Source organism: Coturnix japonica, chromosome 10, assembly GCF_001577835.2.
Source record: "Coturnix japonica isolate 7356 chromosome 10, Coturnix japonica 2.1, whole genome shotgun sequence".
NCBI lineage: Eukaryota > Metazoa > Chordata > Aves > Galliformes > Phasianidae > Coturnix > Coturnix japonica.
In genome coordinates, this window is record NC_029525.1 from 11,626,843 (window position 1) to 11,644,494 (window position 17,652).

Below are 17,652 nucleotides of genomic sequence, written 5' to 3' on the forward strand. Positions count from 1 at the left end.
ACATCACTTGTTTCACCTGCAGTCTTATCCATCCTTTATACAGTGAAGAAAATTAACTGCTCCTGTTGCCCAGCCCCCATACCAAGTGCTTGGCCCTGGTATGACGCAGCCTCCTGGCCTAAGGACGCAGGCCGGTATGGAGGGTATGCTTGGAGCTAAAACAAATCTGTGAAGGATCATGCTGGCCATCTGACACAGCACGTGAAGGAGATATGTTCCAAGCATATTGATGTAGGATTAGAATCAAACAGGGGAAGTTTTATATAATGATGACATAATATGTTTGCACCAAATTCCCATTAATTGCCCTCTACTACCCCAAAGCTGCCTCAGCTCTGTTCTTTTTCCCTTCCCAGACCCTATACTGCCATGGGAAAGTTGGAATTAGTCAGCATGAACTCGGGATGATTAAAGTGAAGAAAATTATTTGTTGCAAAGAAAGCGCAGCCTGTCCAATGGATTGAGGAAATGTGATTGTGTCGTTGCCATGAGCAACGCTGTTGGTGGATGAGTTAATCCTCCCAGATCCTACAAAGACTTGGGTACTCTCCCTATAGGAATACAGTAATAATAATTAAACATCCTTGGGGATGTATGGGAGGCTAACTGTTGCAGACTGCTAAGGAACAAGGAACACATAAAGCACTTCTCTGGGCACCAGTTCTAAGATGCTGCAAGAAGTATCGAGGATTGGAAAAGGTCCCAAGCCTTCTTTTCTCTTCCATCTTGTGTCCCGAGACAGGCTATATACCAGTTTCTAGACATTTACCTAGTCTGCACTCCCAATATAACAAGGATTCAAACACCTCCCTATATAAGTGCCACAGCATTTACTCATCTTTCAAATGTGTGGGAGAACTATTTTCCTAATATTTAACCCAAATGACTTGCTATGCTGGTCTCTGTGTGGAATTAGCATTTCTGCAGCCATGTCATAGGGTAGTACCTTACCTGGGACAAAAGTGTTTCCATTATAGAGCTGGCCAGCTGGGAGTTTCTGCGTAGGACATCATAAAAACCCTGAAGAAAGGAAGGAAGGAAGGACAACTTGGCTTGCAAGAGAAAGAAAACAAACCATATGCATCACAAGTTTGCATCACAAGACGGTAACGACCCTTTGGCACTGCAAGTAGCTATGAGCAAGAAACAATGTGCTCAGTGTAAAACCCCATACCTGGCAAAGCAAAGGCTTAACAGAAAGAAGGTATGAATCAGAATGAGCATGAATTTCCTTGCAGGGGCTCTCTCACAAGCTGTATCTCCCTGGCAGCAGTGGCATCGAGCCCAGAGTGACTTTCACTGCTATTTAACACCAGCACTAGATCCAACTTCAAACTGTGAAATCCTGCTTCAAAAGGCCAAACAAGTCAGTGGGGAAACTGCAGGAGGCAAAAATCCTTCCCAATGAACAATCTCAGTGGATGGCTAAGGCAAGTACAGCCCTGTGCCATACCAAGAACTTGCAGCTCAAAGGTCAGTCCAACCAAGTCAAGAAGGAAACAAAGTTTCTCTGGTCTAAACAGTGTTCCTTTTCTCAGGATAGTACCCCACAGTTCGCTGTGGAGCTCAGATATGCAGACGGAGGGGAGAAAGGACAGATTCTATATGAAACTTCTTTGAAGTTTTCCCATAGTCTCCACTCAGGACTTTATTTGGAGCCCATTCACAGTCAGCAACACTGTTTCTATCCAGCGCCTCTTATAAAACTGCTCCCCACTGAGTATCAAACATGTTTCCCATTTCCTAGGCCACACCACATGAAGAGAGACACTGAAACATCTTAACTCTTAAGCAATGTACCAGACAAGGAAAGTACATTAACCAGTCTGGGCCCATAATGGTCCAAAGCAAAACAACTGCAAGAAACATAGTTCCTAAGCATGTATCCTGCAAAGAAAATCAATGAGATAATGCATGGCTTTCCACAACAACATGATCGTTGTTTACCTAGGACTACAGTAGAACCAGACTACAAAACTGCTGCTAGCTGTTTAAAAGGAGGCCAAAAAACCATGTTTACCTCATATAGCATGAGTCGAACATCCGCTTGCTGGCTCAGACATCGCCTCAGGCTGCCCAGGATTTCAAGGCAGAAGGCCTCATTAGCTGCAGAATTATAGCAGGCATGAACATCTGCCTGGACCTGAGAGGGAATATTAGCCACGTTATACTGGTTGCAGTTGGCAAGTATCACAGAACAGAAGCAAGGTGATAAGGGGCCTGACCTCTAAACAACCACTGAAATAGTCCTTAGTGTGCTGCCAGGCTCTGTATCACCACTGCAGAGCAGTGTGAATGCTCCACAGAGCACTGGTGCTATAAGATACAATGACTATCTTCTCCTTGCATATTGCATTTCCAAAAGCTCTGCTTCCAGGATTAACCCTTTCTCAAGATATATCTCCATTCCAGGGAAACACACCACTCTGAGTTGTTTCAGACTGTATACAAGAAAGGAGACTGTCTCACATGTCTGCACTGAAGGCTGTAGAACAGCACTTACCTGAGTGGCACCAATGGCCTGGCTGCATTGGGAAGAAGTCAAGCTGCCCAGAATCTTAAAATTTCTTAAGAGAAGCAAAAAACCAGCAACTGCAGCTTTACGAGCATCGAGCTGCCTGTGAGCCAGTGAGAGAAAAGAGAACAGTAAGGAAAAAAAAAAAAGAAGCAAGAAGTTCAAAAGGAAATACAAGAGCAAGTCTGTAATGAAAAACCGTTCACAAAAAACAGTGTGATTGGGCCCAGTGGCACCCCCCAGGAGAGCAACACAGCCCCAAGCAGTTAAAGAGCTCAGTAGTTTGCTGGGAACTCCTTTGCTCTACAATCACAACATTCCACTTCTTTTTCTGCCCTCGCAATGCTCAAAGTGAAGGAGAGCCCCAGATCAAGACTCAAGCAATAAACACCCCTTGAAAACCTAAACGGGAGCGTCTCCCAGAGCTGCAATGTTCCTTACAAAAAGCTGCTGTTTCTTTTTTCTCACTGAAATCCCAGATCTTTCCCAAAGACCAAGTTCCTTGCCTTAAATAACAGCGCTCAATTATGAATTCTGTTTTCATAATCAGACAGCCATCGCCCCACAAAACTCAGTTTGTGATCACAGCATTATGAAGACAGCAGGATGTATTGCTCAAAGCATTACCAAGACAATAAGCCTGTTTCTCTGCCGTTTTGTAAGAGATCAGAATGCTGAGATGCCACCTTCCCTCTGAGTCAGCGGCTCCGTCTAAACTCTCTGCGGCATCTGGAGGCACTCAGTTGTGCAGAGTATTAGAATTGGTTTTAATTCTGTATTCTTATTTGGAGTTCCCAACAGCTTTCTGAATTTCCAAACACTACTCATCCAGGGGTTGGGATTTGTGTCTCAGTGGGTACAGCTGCAACTGTATTACAGTCCCAGGCTGAAGGGATAGATATCACTATCTAGTTATGGGAAGAATACAGTAAGAAGACACTTAGCCAAAGCACACAAAAAGTATTTCTGCTCCAAAAAAATGGAAATTAGTTGCAGAAATCTCTTTAAAGAATCCCTTCTCCAGCTTACCTGGAAAAGATAGCTTTCTGGAGAACAAGTATCAGGGAGTCCCTCACCGACATGCTGACTTTGAGTAGGGGCTGGAAAGGAACACATACTTTGGAGAGAAAAACACTATGGCATGCCAAGCCCTTGGGGCCTATGAGCTCATCTTCCTCAGGTCCATCTGGCCCTTCATTTTTAATACTGTCGTCAGTACAGCAGGGAAACCAAAATATTTTAAAATAACATAAAATTAAACCCAGTGAGATGTAGCAGCAGGACACCTTGGCAGGCTAGTGAGGACAAAGGGCAAGGGTTTGGGAAAGAACTGTCATCCCCAGAGTGGACTAAGCAGGTAGAAGTGGAACTCCAGGGCAATACTCAGCTCAGGGAAAGAGAAATACTGACATGGAGCTTAGACAGAGAAAAATCAACACTGACAGCTAAAGCTGTTCAGCTGAACACCATAGACTGAGTTTTCCACAGTGTAGCATCTGGGCATCTTCCAGATGAAAGGTCAGCACAGAGCAGTTCCGGCACCATTCCAGACCTCACCATATGGTTGTTTTTTTCTTTTGCTAGAGGGTATATGCAAACCCAAGCTTGAAGAACAGTTCTATGCCACACTGAACAACATACAGCAGAGTATTAAGGCTTATTTTACAAGGAGGATTATTAGATCATGCATATAATTGTGGCCTAGAGCTATCACTGGAACTAAACTAACAAGGATGCTTATGAAGAAATGCAAAGCCTTACCTGTACTGCCCGGAGGAGCCCTTGCACTGTGTCGATGGGCAGAAAGGACAAATTGTCAAAGGTCTCTGTGACTCTGGAGGATGAGTTCTGAAGCACAAGAGGAGCAGACACAACAATATTGGACAGCAATTCTGAAAAAAAAAGAAAATAAAAGGAGCAGATGCTGTCAAACAGCTAGAAAAGTCTTTATTGGGGAAGAGAGCAAAATATTTCTATAGGGTTCTAACAGGATGAGCTTCGACAAGCTGAGTTGTACTGCAGGCATGAAGCACAGCATACTCACAACCCAGCTGCAGGGCCTTGCCCCACCAGAGGGCACTGAGGTATAAGAGAAGAGGATTCAGCATAGGCATCCCTGCAGCCCCAGGGACTCCCAAGCACCTACCCAAGGATGACGAGGAAGGTAAGGCTAGGAACTGACGGCTACCGATTTTCTGTGCGTCAGTTATTCCATGGCAACTGCCTGGAAACATATTTTTCTCTTGCGACAAATGCAAGGTGATTTGAGGCAGCTGACACCTCGATAAAAAGAAGGAACAACTGATTGTCTTGGCTTCAAGTCACTCCTGTAGGAGCTGAGGCTCTGAGAAGTCACATCCAGAAGTGTCAACAGAGCTGTACACGTTTCTCTCTTTACTTTTACCTATGAAGTGGCTGACAGGAGATGCTGCTTTCATGAGGACTCTGTTCAGGACTTGCTCAAGAATATCACTTCTGATGGGCTCATGAACCTGAAATGAGAAAGAGCAATGAGGCCAAAACCAACATAAGTTTAAGATATTCCTGTATATCAGAGCACAGGTCCTGTCCAGCACAAAGCAAATCCAAGTCCAAATTTACACCTTCAGTGAAGATTCTATTTTCAATCCCACCTTTACCACATTTTCGTTGTACCTCTGAATTTCTCTAATTCCTATGCCATTCATATGCATAGGGATTACATTAAGTATCACAGCAGATGGAATAGATTAGGATTGGGTCGTTATGAAGATGATCTCTTCATGCTGGACAAAGGCAAAACAGAGACTAAATCTAGTATTGCTTGTAAAGTATTCATGTGGATGCTGCTGGCAAGGTTTTGATATCATTTACAAAGAGAAAATGTGAATAGTCTTGCCCAGAAAAAAAGCTCTCCAAACCATACACTACCTTAAAGGTTTCCAGCAGGATACTTGCTCCCAGTTTGCAAGCCTGCTGTGCTGGCATTTTTGAAAGGCCCAAATTGGTCTCAGCAGCTTTCCCTCCAAAGGGCTTTTTTGGTTCATATGATTCCATTAGGTTGAAGCCGAGATCTACCAGCCCCTGAGTGACATGGTCCCAGCCAAATGCACTGAGGAAAACATTAAACAGACCAGGAAAGAAACAGCTTAGTGACAGGAAACATTTAGATTAGACCAGTCTATAGTAAAATCTTCCACAGTCATTCCAGATCCCAAACAGCACTGAGAGATGCTTGTTCACACCAAGGAAAACGCCATCCCTCTCAAACTAATGGTTGTCTTTAAGCTGAGGGGCAGGCGCTCAGCCTTCGTGTTTTGCATTCCTGGTTCCCCAACCATCAGACTTCTGATCCTGTACACACGTTTGCTTCTTATGGGGAATGGTTTGCACTCAGATCTCACCCAAAGTGACCCTGAGCTGCAGTCTGAAGGTATAGATTCTACAGATCCTGGATCATCAAGTCAGAACAGCAATACCTTACATCAATCTAAAGGACAACTGATGACAGATCACAGAGCTATCCCGCAGGATGTTTAAAGGACTAACCACATGGGGAATGCAAACAGTGAGAGAACCTATCACTCATGCCTTGATCAGAACACAAACTACAGCAAGCAGAATGACTCACACCTTCATCTTCCTTCCTACTAGGAAACAGACATAGTTCTGATCAGTTCAGTTCTCCATAACATCATGTGCCAAGATTTGGGGTGGAGAGGCAGATTTATTTATCTATTTTTTGTTTAAATTTGCCAGTATAAATCTGTGATAGAAACTTTCGATTTTAACACTGTTCACTGCTGGCAAAAGGTCAGCAGCAATTTTGTGATCCCAGAGAACTCTAGCAAGGCTGAAAAACTCCCACTTCCAAAGTCCACTGAGCACTCTGCAGCACGTGGCAACAACTCACCTATTTTTCACCACTTCCAGAATTACAGCTGTTACATCATATTGCTGAGGACACAAATCCTGCAGAAACTTGGAGGCCTCTAGGAACTGCAGGTCCTTGCAGCTTCTGGTGATTGATGTTTTCAAGAAATCAAATATCTGGAACATAAAATCATAGAGTACGAGGAAATGATCTTTGAAATGGGATCTGTATAGTCTTGGGTATGTTCCAGTAAGAACTAATCTGCCAAAAGTCTTAACTCACTTCTTGCACAGAACAAATACACCAACCTCATTAAGTGCCTCAAGGAGGGTAAGTTGCTGCCAGATGCACTCTGGGGTAGCTACCACAGAGCCAAAACATTAAAGAGGCATTGCTTCCCTTCCCACACTACAGCACTAGCCCACAGGAATCATGATTCTGGAAAATTCTGATACTGCACCAGGGTCTTTTATAGTGTTAAGTAAACCATAGTGTACCTCTAATCCAACTGCCTCCCTGTGAGCATCCTGAAGCCACTTTTACCCTGACTCTCTGACTATGATTCTCATACCCTGACTATGATCTAATCATTCTCCCTTTCTGTTACAAGAAAGTGCAGCGTACAATCCCACTGAAGTTCTCTGCATATTTATCTCATACCCACCTGCTCTTGCAGTCTGTGTTTCACTGCAATCGAAAGCAAAAGGGCCACACTGAAGGGACACAGGGCTTTACCAGGGTCCTTCTGTTGCTCAGTCTAGAAAACAGTAAGCGACTTCAACTGCAAGACCTCTCAAGCCAAAGAAAGCTAATAGGCTTATATCACACTGCTGTTGTGGTACAGAAAAGAATATAGCTCTTTACACTTAACCCTTCATAAAACCATAAAATGATCGTAAAATGATTCAATCCCCTCTAAAGACAACCAGCGCTGATTGTAAAAGCCCTGCTTCAACACCTGCAAAAACAGTGCCTGTTCAATTCTTAGCATACCTTTAGATGTTTGATTAGCTCCTCACCAATGTCCTGATCCAGGTTGATTGCAGAAACAATGTGGAGGATAACGGTACCTTCCACGTGGCGGAGCTGGTCTAGGGGCACCGTGGCTACCTCAAGGTCTGCTGACCTGTAAGGTTTATCAGAAAAAAAGAACAAAAAACCCTAAGAAAACCACCAAACCATCCAATGCCATAAATTATTTCTTAGGTGCCAAGAAGTACGTACTTGTTTAAGATTTGACAGCTCACATTCAAGGAATACTGAGCAGGACAAAGGTTACTACCTGGGTATTTGCAGTCAAGAAAGGGAATGACAGAGAAAGAACTTACTGAGGAACCCTCTGTTCTTCCTTTTGTCTCTTGTCCAGCTGATTGAAAAAACTGATGATTCCTTCTAAAACAGTTTTCTTACTGCCCTGTAAGGTAGAACAAAGGTAGAACATTACATTAAGCAACTGCACGGTCCACAGGATCCCAGAGAAGTACACTCTATTCCCATACCAATTACAAATGTCCTGGTATTCTTTATCACCCTTGATAAATTGCTGAGGTAGGGAATGCTCTTGTATAGCTCACTTCTAGGTGAAGATACTTGGTTCAATCTGTCTCCTTCTTTTGACTGCAATTATTGAAAAGTTGCAAGAAATTGAATATCTCAGGTGTTTTTGTTCATTGCTTGGTGAAAGATTTTTCCAATTAATAAATTAGGAAGGCTTTCAAACCCCTGACCTTATTTCTGTCATTACATTTTGGCTAACGGATACAAATGATGTCCTGTAACAGACAGATAATTTGTCTTTGTCTTGATCATGTACGTTGTCACGTACTTGGTCACAAATAAAGCAAAAAGCTGATGAAGGGCAGGTATGTACCTGGCAGCCTCTGCCTGCTGGACAAGCACAGGAGGTGAGACAGTTCTAGTACAAATCAGACTACAACCCAGAAGGGAGTCACACTGCACAGGCTGTTGTTTTAATAGAAGCAGTCAGATCACAGATAGTGAGCAAAGTCACGCTTGAAAATACTGAGGACAATCCACTCTGCTACCTCCTGGCTCTGAGGTCATCCCTTATTTCCCAAAGGTTTGCTGTTACAGTTTCCCACAAGCAAGAACAAAATTGTGTCTTCCTCTGAGCTCCTCCAGGCTAAAAACAGAGGAAAAAGCAAGAAAACCAAAATAACTGGCAATGTCCTGCTCTCCACAGCACAGTGTGGGAGCAATCAGAATGCCCTGAAATTCAGCCCATGTCTCAGCCTGTGTTATATGCTATATAACTTATGCTTATGATATATGCTCAAGGGTAGACCAGCTCCCATAAGCTCTTACCTTTGCAGAAAGCAGCAGCAGCTGATAGACAAGAGGGGGTATTTCCTGCAGGTCTAATCTGGAGAACATCCTAAGGACCTTTTCCACCACAAACTGCAGCTCCTCTCCTGAGAGTGGAATATCCCTGTTGAATCGAAGATGCAGCCTAATCATTTTTTATTCATTTCTTTCAGAATCCCGCAGCAGATTCAATCCATAAGTGCTCACAAAGTCCTCATCAGAAGTACTTGCCACAGAACGGTCAAAACACTAATCAACCTTCAATGCTTGTGTTGCCTTCATATCATGCTTGTTCATTAACATAATGCTAATTTGTCAAGGCTCACGCATGGAAAACCACAGTCCCACTCAAAAGGCAACTACAAGCAAGTAAAATGAGTACAACCATATACCCACGCAGCCACTGGTTGTTCTGTAACCCAGAGCACTAACAACGTTCCCTATAGCACTGGGTGTACAAAGGAAAATACAGCAGAAGTCTACTCTTAAGCTGCCAATAACAACTAAACAAGTGACTGTGAGAAGCCACTGAACATGGTAATGAACATTACCTGAACATGTTGGCAAGATGTATTACACACTGAGGATCCCACCTGGTAAAATAAATATTTATCAGAAAAATAAAAGAGAAAGTAGAATCATTTTTTACCCCTTTGTCCACTTTCCTGGTCTCCCATATCAAGATTAGAAGCCAAATTTCCATCCAGAATCACCACTGCCACTCTAATTATCCAGATTTAGGTTCCAAACTGTCCTGGCCCCCACAACGATAAAGAAAGAAAGGAATAAAACCTAGCACTTCCTGCAATCTGTTCATGAGACACTATTATGAAGCCTGGAAATAGGGCATTCCCTCACCCTTCCTGCTAGAAAAGGCACTGTCATGGTGGGCACAGATTCAATGATGTTAGAACAGGCAGCGCCACTGAACTCCTTCTCTATGTGTAACATGAAACACATAACATAGCATGCCACACAACTAAGAGGAGGCAATAGGAATGAGGACACATCTAGTGACTGCAGACTTAACTGGCTCCATAACTGTATGGTGTCAAAGGAAATTCTGTATAAAGCCCAGACAGAAATAGGCACCGATTGATTTTGAAACAAACTAAAGCACAGTGGAGCTGGCAGAGATGCACATACTTGCTGGAGCAGAGGGTATTTATCAGCTGCTTCTTAAATTCTTCCCCATTCAGTTCACCTGAAAAAATGTAAGTCTTTTAGGAACCCGCTCCAAAGGGAGTGAGAACAGACTGGGGAGAAGGAGATGAGAAGGGTTACCTTTCCCATAGGCCAGGCTCTCCTTAGAGTTGGACAGTGCGGTAAGAACAGTGGAAAACAACTCCAAGGATTTCCCATTAGACAGGCTGCCTCCCTTAATAACTTCAACAAACAAGGTGGCAAGTTCAGCCAATGCATGGCCTGGCAGCTGGCGAGCCTGAGAGGAGGTGGGATAACACAGAAGAGGAACACAGGAGAATTCCTCACACATTTCCACATGCTCACCAAATACCAGAAAAGGACATTTCCTACAGTGCAACATCTCTAAAGAACGAGTTAATCCCCAAGACCTCTATTTTATACTGTCCTTCATAGAACAGAGCAGTTAATCAAATAAATACAATCATGATTTTGGAGTTGACAGAATCACAGAATGACCTGGGTTGGAAGGGACCTCAAGGATCATGAAGTTCCAACCCCCCTGCCTGGCAGTTTAGGTCTAAATATCCAGAGATCATATTAAACACAAGGCAAATTCCAAGACCAAAGCAGATCTGTGGATAGGACATAACTCATTTGCCTTGGTGGTCTGGTGAAGTACTTCAATTTGCTCACTAAAGGACAAGAAGATCACAGGAAAACCAGCCCAAATAAGCTCCTACCTCCAGCATCAGCAGCCCTATGATTTCAGACGCTTTGCCCACATGCAGATCTCCTGATTCCACCAGTGCGACGCAGTGCTTGTAAACCTGCAGCCTCCTGAGAACGCCGCTTTGCTGGGAACATGGGGAGCCTTATCGTGTGAAAAATAAAGAACAGGAAAAGAGTTACAACGTGTCATTAAGCAGGAAATTTGCAGGGCTAAACTGTCATCCAACTGCAGCTCCTCTTCTTATATATTTCACAGAAGAGATAAAAAAACAAACAAACAACGGAGTGTAGGAAATGAGAATCTCTAGGATAAACCAGCTGAAACACTCAGCGCTGTTATCACATCCCATGGATCTTTCAACCCGCTGTTCACAGTCAGGAAGCACCAACGCTTTGAGAAAAACTTGCTTGGCAATTCAGTTTCATCTGGCCAGTTTTTTTCTACTGAGAGACAACTAAAAGCTGCCAGAAGAAAATCCCATATAGAATCACAGCATGGCTTTGGGAAGGGGCATTAAACCCACCCAGCTCCACCTCCCTGCCATGGGCTGTGTGTCCCCACCAGCTCAAGCTGCTCAGAGCCACAACCAACGTGGTCATGAGCACATCAAGGGATCACAGAATCACAGAATGACCAGGTTTGGAAGGGACCTCAAGGATCATGTAGTTCCAACCCCCTGCCTGGCAGGGCCACACCGAAACATTACAACCTTTTACTAGATCAGGTTGCCCAGGGCCCATCCAACTGGCCTTGAACACCTCCAAGGACGGGGATCCACAACCTCCCTGGCAGCTCTGTTTCCAGGGCCCACCACTCTCCTAGTGAACTTCCCCTAACATCCAACCTTAATCTTCCCTCTTTTAAACTTAAAACCATTTCCCGTGTCCTGCTATTATCACCTTTCGAAGAGTTTACTCCTCCTGGAGTAAGTCTTCCTTCAGGTACTGAAAGGCTGCAATGAGGTCACCGCCGCAACCTTCTCTTCTCCAGGCTGAACAAGCCCAACTCCTCAAGCCTGCTCATAGGGGAGGTGCTCCAGCCCCCTGATCATCTGTTGTGCCCTCCTCTGGACCCTTTCCAAAATCACCATAGCTTGTTTTGTACTGAGGGCTCCACACCTGGACACGGTACAACAGGTGGGGCCTCACAAGAGCAGAGTAGAGAGGGACGATCACCTCCCTATCCCTGCTGATCCCCCCTCTCCTGATGGAGCCCAGGATCCCATTTGCTTTCCGGGCTGCCAGAGCGCACTGCTGGCTCATGTTGAGTCTTTAACATGAGCTGGAGGATGGACACCCACAGCTCTCTGGGCAGCTGTACCACCCTCTTAATGAAATAAACCCCCTTAATATCTAACCTAGACCTCCCTGAATAAAGCCATTCCCTCTTGTGTCACCAGCTCCTGTCCAGGCACATCACCCACCTCTGAAGATGCCCTTGAGCAGCGCCGCTGTCTCCCTGCCCCTCAGGGCCTGCTTCGTCACCATGTCCCCCAGCTGAAAGACAAGGCCGCGCTGTCAGCCGCCCCGCTCCAGCACAAGCAGGATAAGCCGCTCCCCTCCGGCATGACAGAGCCGTGTCAGCACCGCCTCCCCCACACACCTCGGCCTCGCTCAGGCCCTGCAGAGCCTCCCGCAGCCCGTCGGGGTTCTGCTGTGCCGCCAGCTGCAGGATGCGCTGCGCCATGTTGGGCCCGCTGTCATCACACAGACACGAAATTCCCGCCCGGAAGCGCCGCTCATCGCCATAGCAACAAGTCCCGCCCCTTCCACTCATCGCTTCCGTGCTGCCTGCACACAGTCCAGGGTTCGAATCCCGTGTGGGGCGGGTCGGTGGCTGGGCACAAAGAGCCATTGAGGTGCCCCATTGAGGTGCCCCCATTGAAGTGCCCTATTGAGGTACCCTATTGAGGTGCCCCCATTGAGGTGCCCCCATTGAGGTGCCCCATTGAGGTGCCCCATTGAGGTGCCCTATCGAGGTGCCCTATTGAGGTGCCCCATTGAGGTGCCCCCATTGAGGTGCCTTATGGAGGTGCCCCCATTGAGGTGCCCCATTGAGGTGCCCCCACTGAGGTGACCCCATTGAGGTGACCCCATTGAGGTGACCCCATTGAGGTGACCCCATTGTGGTGACCCCATTGAGGTGACCCCATTGAGGTGCCCCCACTGAGGTGCCCCATTGAGGTCCCACTTGCGAAGGGTTTCACGTGGGCACGATCCGCTGGCGCCAGGCCGGGCACGGGACACGAGGGGCCCAATGCAGTGTTAACAATCCCTAAATCCGCATGTTACAAAACACGCCTTGTGTAAGCACCGTGTGCTCCCCCAAATCCCCAGAGCAACGAGAGCGCGGCCAAGGCTCAGCCTCAATGGGCTCCTGTTCCCATCACAGCTTCAACACAGGTCTGGGGGAGCACACAGCATGGCACCAACCCCATAAAGACACCCCTAAAGGCCCTGTTTGCCCACCATCCCTGTGTCTCTCCCCCTGTGTTGTGCCCTCATCCCCTGGGCTGGCTGCTCTCAAGCACTGGGATGGATGGAAGCTCCACCCGTGGTCCCCTCACCCGGCTCCTGGGGCCGAGGCAGGGGGTGGCACGCTGCCCACCCATGGCCCCGCACTAATGAGCACAGTTACACAATGGGAAGCTTTTATACACCCTTAATCAGGCCCAGCATCCCGCCCCTCTGCTTGCCCAGCCGGCCCTCCTGCTCCCTCCTTCCCTCTCCCCCCATCAGCCTTTTGGAAGGTTTTAGTGGGGTTTCCTGCTTGGTTTATACGTGGACTTAATGATAAAGCTGCAGTGAGTTGATGCCTTGTGACGGCCTAATCCCAACCCGGTGACTCTACAAAGCTTTCGCTGGGATTTCGTGCTGCTCCACTCCAGTCCTGCTGCCCAGCCCTGCTCCAGCAGCCCCCAGGCCATCAACCTTCACGGACAGTTTGGCATTCCCTGACCCTGGTGAGTATGGGGACAGTGCTCAAACATTGGCATTGGATGCCATAACCTGGACTTCTCCTGACCTCCAGAGATGGGTTTGATTTTGGGGTCTCAAATAATGGGGTGCTTGTGGGGGAAACCTGGGAGGCATTGGGACACATGGCAAAGATGTCTCTGATGCAGGCTGAGCAGCAGGATGGGTGCTGGGCTGGTGATGAGGAGGGTGGCCTTCCTCCTCATTTGCCTGCATTAAGGGGAAGAAGACAAAGGCAACTGCCTGAAGGTTTTCTGCATTGCCCTGAAGCAGAGGTGCAGACAGCAAACCTTGGAGTGGTGAGGGAAGAGCCCAAGGACCAAGGGTAGCACTTGAAACCCCATTTGTTCAGTAGGACCGTGGCTTTGTCAGGGTTTCCTGGGCCGGCATGAGGTCCATTGGCAAACATGGGACAGCCCAACAAGCCAGGTCTTTGATATCTTGTCCCGTGCTGCTCTGGATGCAGGCAGAGCTGAGCTCACGAGGCTGTGGGTCCCCAGAAACCACAGAAATCCAGGGATGCCTCTGCCCACAGTTTCCCATCAAAAGGGAAAATACCAAAGACATCAGATGATCAATACTCACTTATTTGTGCTGCAAACCGTTCTGATGTTTCTGAAACACTCTCACTGTCCATCAGGCTTTTAGCACATCCTCTGTGGTGATGGTGAGAGGGATGGGGCACAGAATTGCAAAGTCTTCAAATACCCACAGCTAATCCCTCCTTCTCTCTTCCAGTGTCCTGCAGCTGATCAAGGCTAAAAGAAGACATGTCTGCTGTTGTGAGTACTGCCCCGTCCCCATCCCATTGCACCACTTGGGTGCAACTCCTTCCCTAGAGTGACCTGCAAGGCACTTGGGGCTGTTCCCAGCCTTGTGAGGCAGGTGGGCAGGGAGATGGGGGGCTGTCAGCAGAGGATGCCTGATGCCCCTCGTCCTCTCCTTGCCCCAGACGGGCACCTTCCGCATTGTCTCAGAAGAGGAGCAGGCGCTGCGCACCAAACTGGAGCGTCTCACCACCAAGGACCACGGCCCTGTTTTTGGGAGGTGCCAACAGATCCCCCCTCACACCCTGCAGAAGGTGAGGCACGGCCCTACTGCGAGTGGGTCAGAATGGGGCTTATGTGCTCTGAGCACTCTGCTTTTTAGTGCCAAAATGAACCCTAGGCTGCTGGCTCCAGTGGCCTTGTGGGGTGTTCAGGTCCCCAGGGCATTGTGTGGGTGCTGAAGGTCCCATCCCCACTCTCCCCCAGGCAAAAGATGAGCTGAATGAGACGGAGGAGCAGAGGGAGGCAGCAGTCAGAGCGCTGCGGGAGCTGGTGCAGGAGCGGGCTGGCAGTGAGGATGTCTGCAAGGCAGTGGCTGAGAAGATGCAGGGGAAGGATGATTCCTTCTTCCTCCGCTTCATCCGTGCCCGCAAGTTTGACGTGCACAGGGCCTACGACCTGCTGAAAGGTGGGGGTCCTCTGTCAGCCCCTTGCCTCTTTCCAGTACCTCCCATCACCCTCAGTCCCTGGGCTGGGCTGGCAGGGACAGGGAGCAAGGAAATCATTGGCTGGGTCCCACTCTTCTCCTGTTTCCTTCTGCCAGGCGGATAATGAGTTGCAATTATCAGTGCTGGCTCCCAGATGAGCTGTTTTGTTCACCCAGATTTTCCCAGGATGTTTCCATATTTCGTGCCCACACGGTGCCAAGTGGGGGGGTGGCAGAGCAGGGAGCTCCCCCAGCACTCTCCTGGCTCCCTGATGGGCAGGCAGCTGCTGTCCTGCCCAGCTTCTGTCTCTCCCCAGGCTACGTGAACTTCCGCCAGCAATACCCTGAACTCTTTGACAACCTGACCCCCGAAGCTGTGCGCAGCACCATCGAGGCGGGCTACCCCGGCATCCTGTCCAGCAGGGACAAATACGGTCGGGTAGTGATGCTCTTCAACATCGAGAACTGGGACTATGAGGAGATCACCTTTGATGAGGTCAGCTCAGCCATTGCTCCCTGAACAGCTCTGCTCCTGGGGTTGTCCCACTGAGCAGTGCATCCCTTATACACATGTTTGTATGGGCACACATAACCCCCATCCATCCAGGTTAATGTAGAACTTTGAATTTATCCTTCCAGGGGAATCTGGTCCATCTCAACTATTTCCCCTTCTTTCCTTCTGATGTGCAGGATGCAGGGCACAGCTGGGGTGTGCAGCTCCCATCCTAGATGACACAGAGTGAAGGGAGGCATCACAGATCAGGGTGTGCTTTAGAAAGGAAAGACCTGCAGGGCTGAGAAGGAAACTGGCACAGAACATGGAAAAGGCTTCCAGGCAAAGAGACCCTCAAGCATGAGATCACAAGTTCTTCCAGCTCTGTTTTCTCAGCTCTGAATTTGCTGGCACTATATCAGAGCACTAACGCAGATGCGAGATGCCTTGAGAGGGTTGTTGAGCATCCTCCGCAGTGCCTCCCTTGCTCTAAAGCTCTGGGGCTGGCTGGGACAACCAGCTGGAGTTGAGCAGACACAGACTAATGCTCCACAGGCTTGGTCCAGGGAACCTCCCGAGGTTTATGGGAGGTGAGACCTTGCAGTCACACTAATAGCAGACCCTGCTGTCTCTCCTTTCTACCAGATCCTTCGCGCCTACTGTGTTATCTTGGAGAAACTGCTGGAAAATGAAGAGACCCAGATCAATGGGTTCTGCATCATTGAGAACTTCAAGGGCTTCACCATGCAGCAGGCATCAGGGATCAAACCCTCTGAGCTCAAGAAGATGGTGGACATGCTACAGGTGAGGTGGAGAAGACTGTGCCCAGGGCTAGCAGGGGTTTTGGATTGCCACTACACTGCTACCATAAGAAAACATCATGGAGAGTCCATTTTCCATGTGATCTTGTGAAATGGGACTAATGAGCCATCTGGGAGGCTCTGCAGCTTCCCTGGTGCTTTGAGGACTGGGACAGCTGCTCCTCTGGGATCCTGTTGTTCATCAGAATAAAGAAAGGGATGATGGAAGGGAAAATGAGAGGCTGGGGAAGGGGAACGGCAACAGTGCCAGGGTTTCTTTTGCTGTCCTGCCTCCTGTCCTGTCTTCTTGTGGCCAGCACAATCTGTAACCAGCCATGTCTGGGTTTGGCATCCTAGGATTCCTTCCCCGCACGGTTCAAGGCTGTCCACTTCATCCACCAGCCCTGGTACTTCACCACTACCTACAACGTGGTCAAACCGTTCCTGAAGAGCAAACTGCTGGAGAGGGTGAGTGTGGGAAAGGGGCCTGGCAGCAGAGGCTGGGTAAAGCAGTGTGACTGGGGGGAAATCTCACAGCTCTCAGAGACACAGGGACAAACTTGGGCTGAGAGAAGCTGCTGGATGAGCTGGCACCTCCCCTGGGAAGGGGAGCCTGCTGCTAGGCAATGAGAAAGGCAGGCAGCCCATCAGATCAGCACTAGGGACCCTTGGCCACTTCTTTGTTGTGAACAGTCACTTATCTCTGCTGAGGGTTCCTCTTGTGCCAGGTGTTTGTGCACGGCGAGGAGCTGGAGTCCTTTTACCAGGAGATCGACGCTGACATACTGCCAGCAGACTTCGGTGGCAACCTGCCCAAGTACGACGGCAAAGCAACTGCAGAGCAGCTCTTTGGGCCCCGCATCGAGGCTGAAGACACAGCACTTTAAGACAGGGGTTACTCTCCTCCTCCTGTAAAATAAGATCAGAGGTGGTCCCCTAACCCCAATCACCTCCATACTGTAGCAATGGATGAGTGACTGAATGCAATGAGCTGCTCTGGGTGTGTTGCTCCACATCAGTTCCAGTCCCCAATCCTGGCAGCGGGCTGCCTGGCAGTGGTTGGGATGCAGCAAGCACGAGCCTTACTCCACTCTTAGCCTTTACTTCTGTGGGGCAATGCAGCCAGAGAACACTGTCTCCACAGCCAGTTTTAATGTGCCCACGGCTGGTCACTGGGGAGCAACACAGCCAGAAGTTGCCATGGCAGAATCCCCTGCCAGGGGCTGACTGAAATGTGTATGCAGAGAAATAAAGAAGCATTTAACAGCAGAACTCCTGTGTGTCTCAGGCCTCGATCAGTGGTTGTGATACAGTGCTACCAAGACCAAGCAGTAGCACAGGC

General features: G+C 48.1%; 2 protein-coding genes across 5 annotated transcripts in view; one reads left to right on the forward strand and one right to left on the reverse strand.

The window, feature by feature from the left end:
• The window catches only part of FANCI (FA complementation group I), a 24,062-nt gene extending 11,752 nt beyond the window's left edge, over positions 1 to 12,310 (reverse strand). For 2 of the 3 annotated variants that reach the window (XM_015873091.2, XM_015873090.2), the window contains exons 1-18: positions 12,172 to 12,310; positions 11,993 to 12,065; positions 10,580 to 10,710; positions 9,978 to 10,134; positions 9,840 to 9,897; positions 9,245 to 9,286; positions 8,694 to 8,817; positions 7,697 to 7,782; positions 7,362 to 7,494; positions 7,033 to 7,125; positions 6,408 to 6,544; positions 5,426 to 5,606; positions 4,920 to 5,007; positions 4,277 to 4,407; positions 3,545 to 3,615; positions 2,504 to 2,618; positions 2,021 to 2,143; positions 952 to 1,020 (exon numbers count right to left, since the gene is read on the reverse strand). In XM_015873091.2, the coding sequence (XP_015728577.1) occupies positions 952 to 1,020; positions 2,021 to 2,143; positions 2,504 to 2,618; positions 3,545 to 3,615; positions 4,277 to 4,407; positions 4,920 to 5,007; positions 5,426 to 5,606; positions 6,408 to 6,544; positions 7,033 to 7,125; positions 7,362 to 7,494; positions 7,697 to 7,782; positions 8,694 to 8,817; positions 9,245 to 9,286; positions 9,840 to 9,897; positions 9,978 to 10,134; positions 10,580 to 10,710; positions 11,993 to 12,065; positions 12,172 to 12,255 (1,896 nt within the window). In that variant the 5' untranslated portion in view covers positions 12,256 to 12,310. The remainder of the gene's footprint in view (positions 1 to 951; positions 1,021 to 2,020; positions 2,144 to 2,503; positions 2,619 to 3,544; positions 3,616 to 4,276; positions 4,408 to 4,919; positions 5,008 to 5,425; positions 5,607 to 6,407; positions 6,545 to 7,032; positions 7,126 to 7,361; positions 7,495 to 7,696; positions 7,783 to 8,693; positions 8,818 to 9,244; positions 9,287 to 9,839; positions 9,898 to 9,977; positions 10,135 to 10,579; positions 10,711 to 11,992; positions 12,066 to 12,171) is intronic. The other variant, XM_015873092.2, reaches the window with a different exon arrangement.
• A 767-nt stretch (positions 12,311 to 13,077) lies between these two features.
• Positions 13,078 to 17,582, forward strand: RLBP1 (retinaldehyde binding protein 1). 2 transcript variants are annotated; one of them, XM_015873032.2, is made up of 8 exons: positions 13,078 to 13,531; positions 14,283 to 14,326; positions 14,497 to 14,625; positions 14,798 to 14,999; positions 15,335 to 15,513; positions 16,156 to 16,314; positions 16,668 to 16,778; positions 17,039 to 17,582. In XM_015873032.2, the coding sequence occupies exons 2-8, from the start codon at positions 14,315 to 14,317 to the stop codon at positions 17,195 to 17,197; spliced, it is 951 nt and encodes a 316-aa protein (XP_015728518.1). In that variant the 5' UTR covers positions 13,078 to 13,531; positions 14,283 to 14,314; the 3' UTR covers positions 17,198 to 17,582. The 2 variants fall into 2 exon arrangements, with proteins under 2 accessions (XP_015728518.1, XP_032302845.1); XM_032446954.1 differs by lacking the exons at positions 13,078 to 13,531; positions 14,283 to 14,326 and having other exon boundaries at positions 14,470 to 14,625.
• Positions 17,583 to 17,652: the final 70 nt, after the last annotated feature.

Excerpts from the sequence above, each read along its gene's own strand:
- RLBP1 (XM_032446954.1), top strand. The coding sequence starts at position 14,470 with ATGCCCCTCGTCCTCTCCTTGCCCCAGACGGGCACCTTCCGCATTGTC. Across the intron at positions 16,315-16,667 it reads AGATGGTGGACATGCTACAG|GATTCCTTCCCCGCACGGTT; the intron begins GTGAGGTGGAGA and ends TTGGCATCCTAG. Across the intron at positions 16,779-17,038 it reads AGAGCAAACTGCTGGAGAGG|GTGTTTGTGCACGGCGAGGA; the intron begins GTGAGTGTGGGA and ends CTCTTGTGCCAG.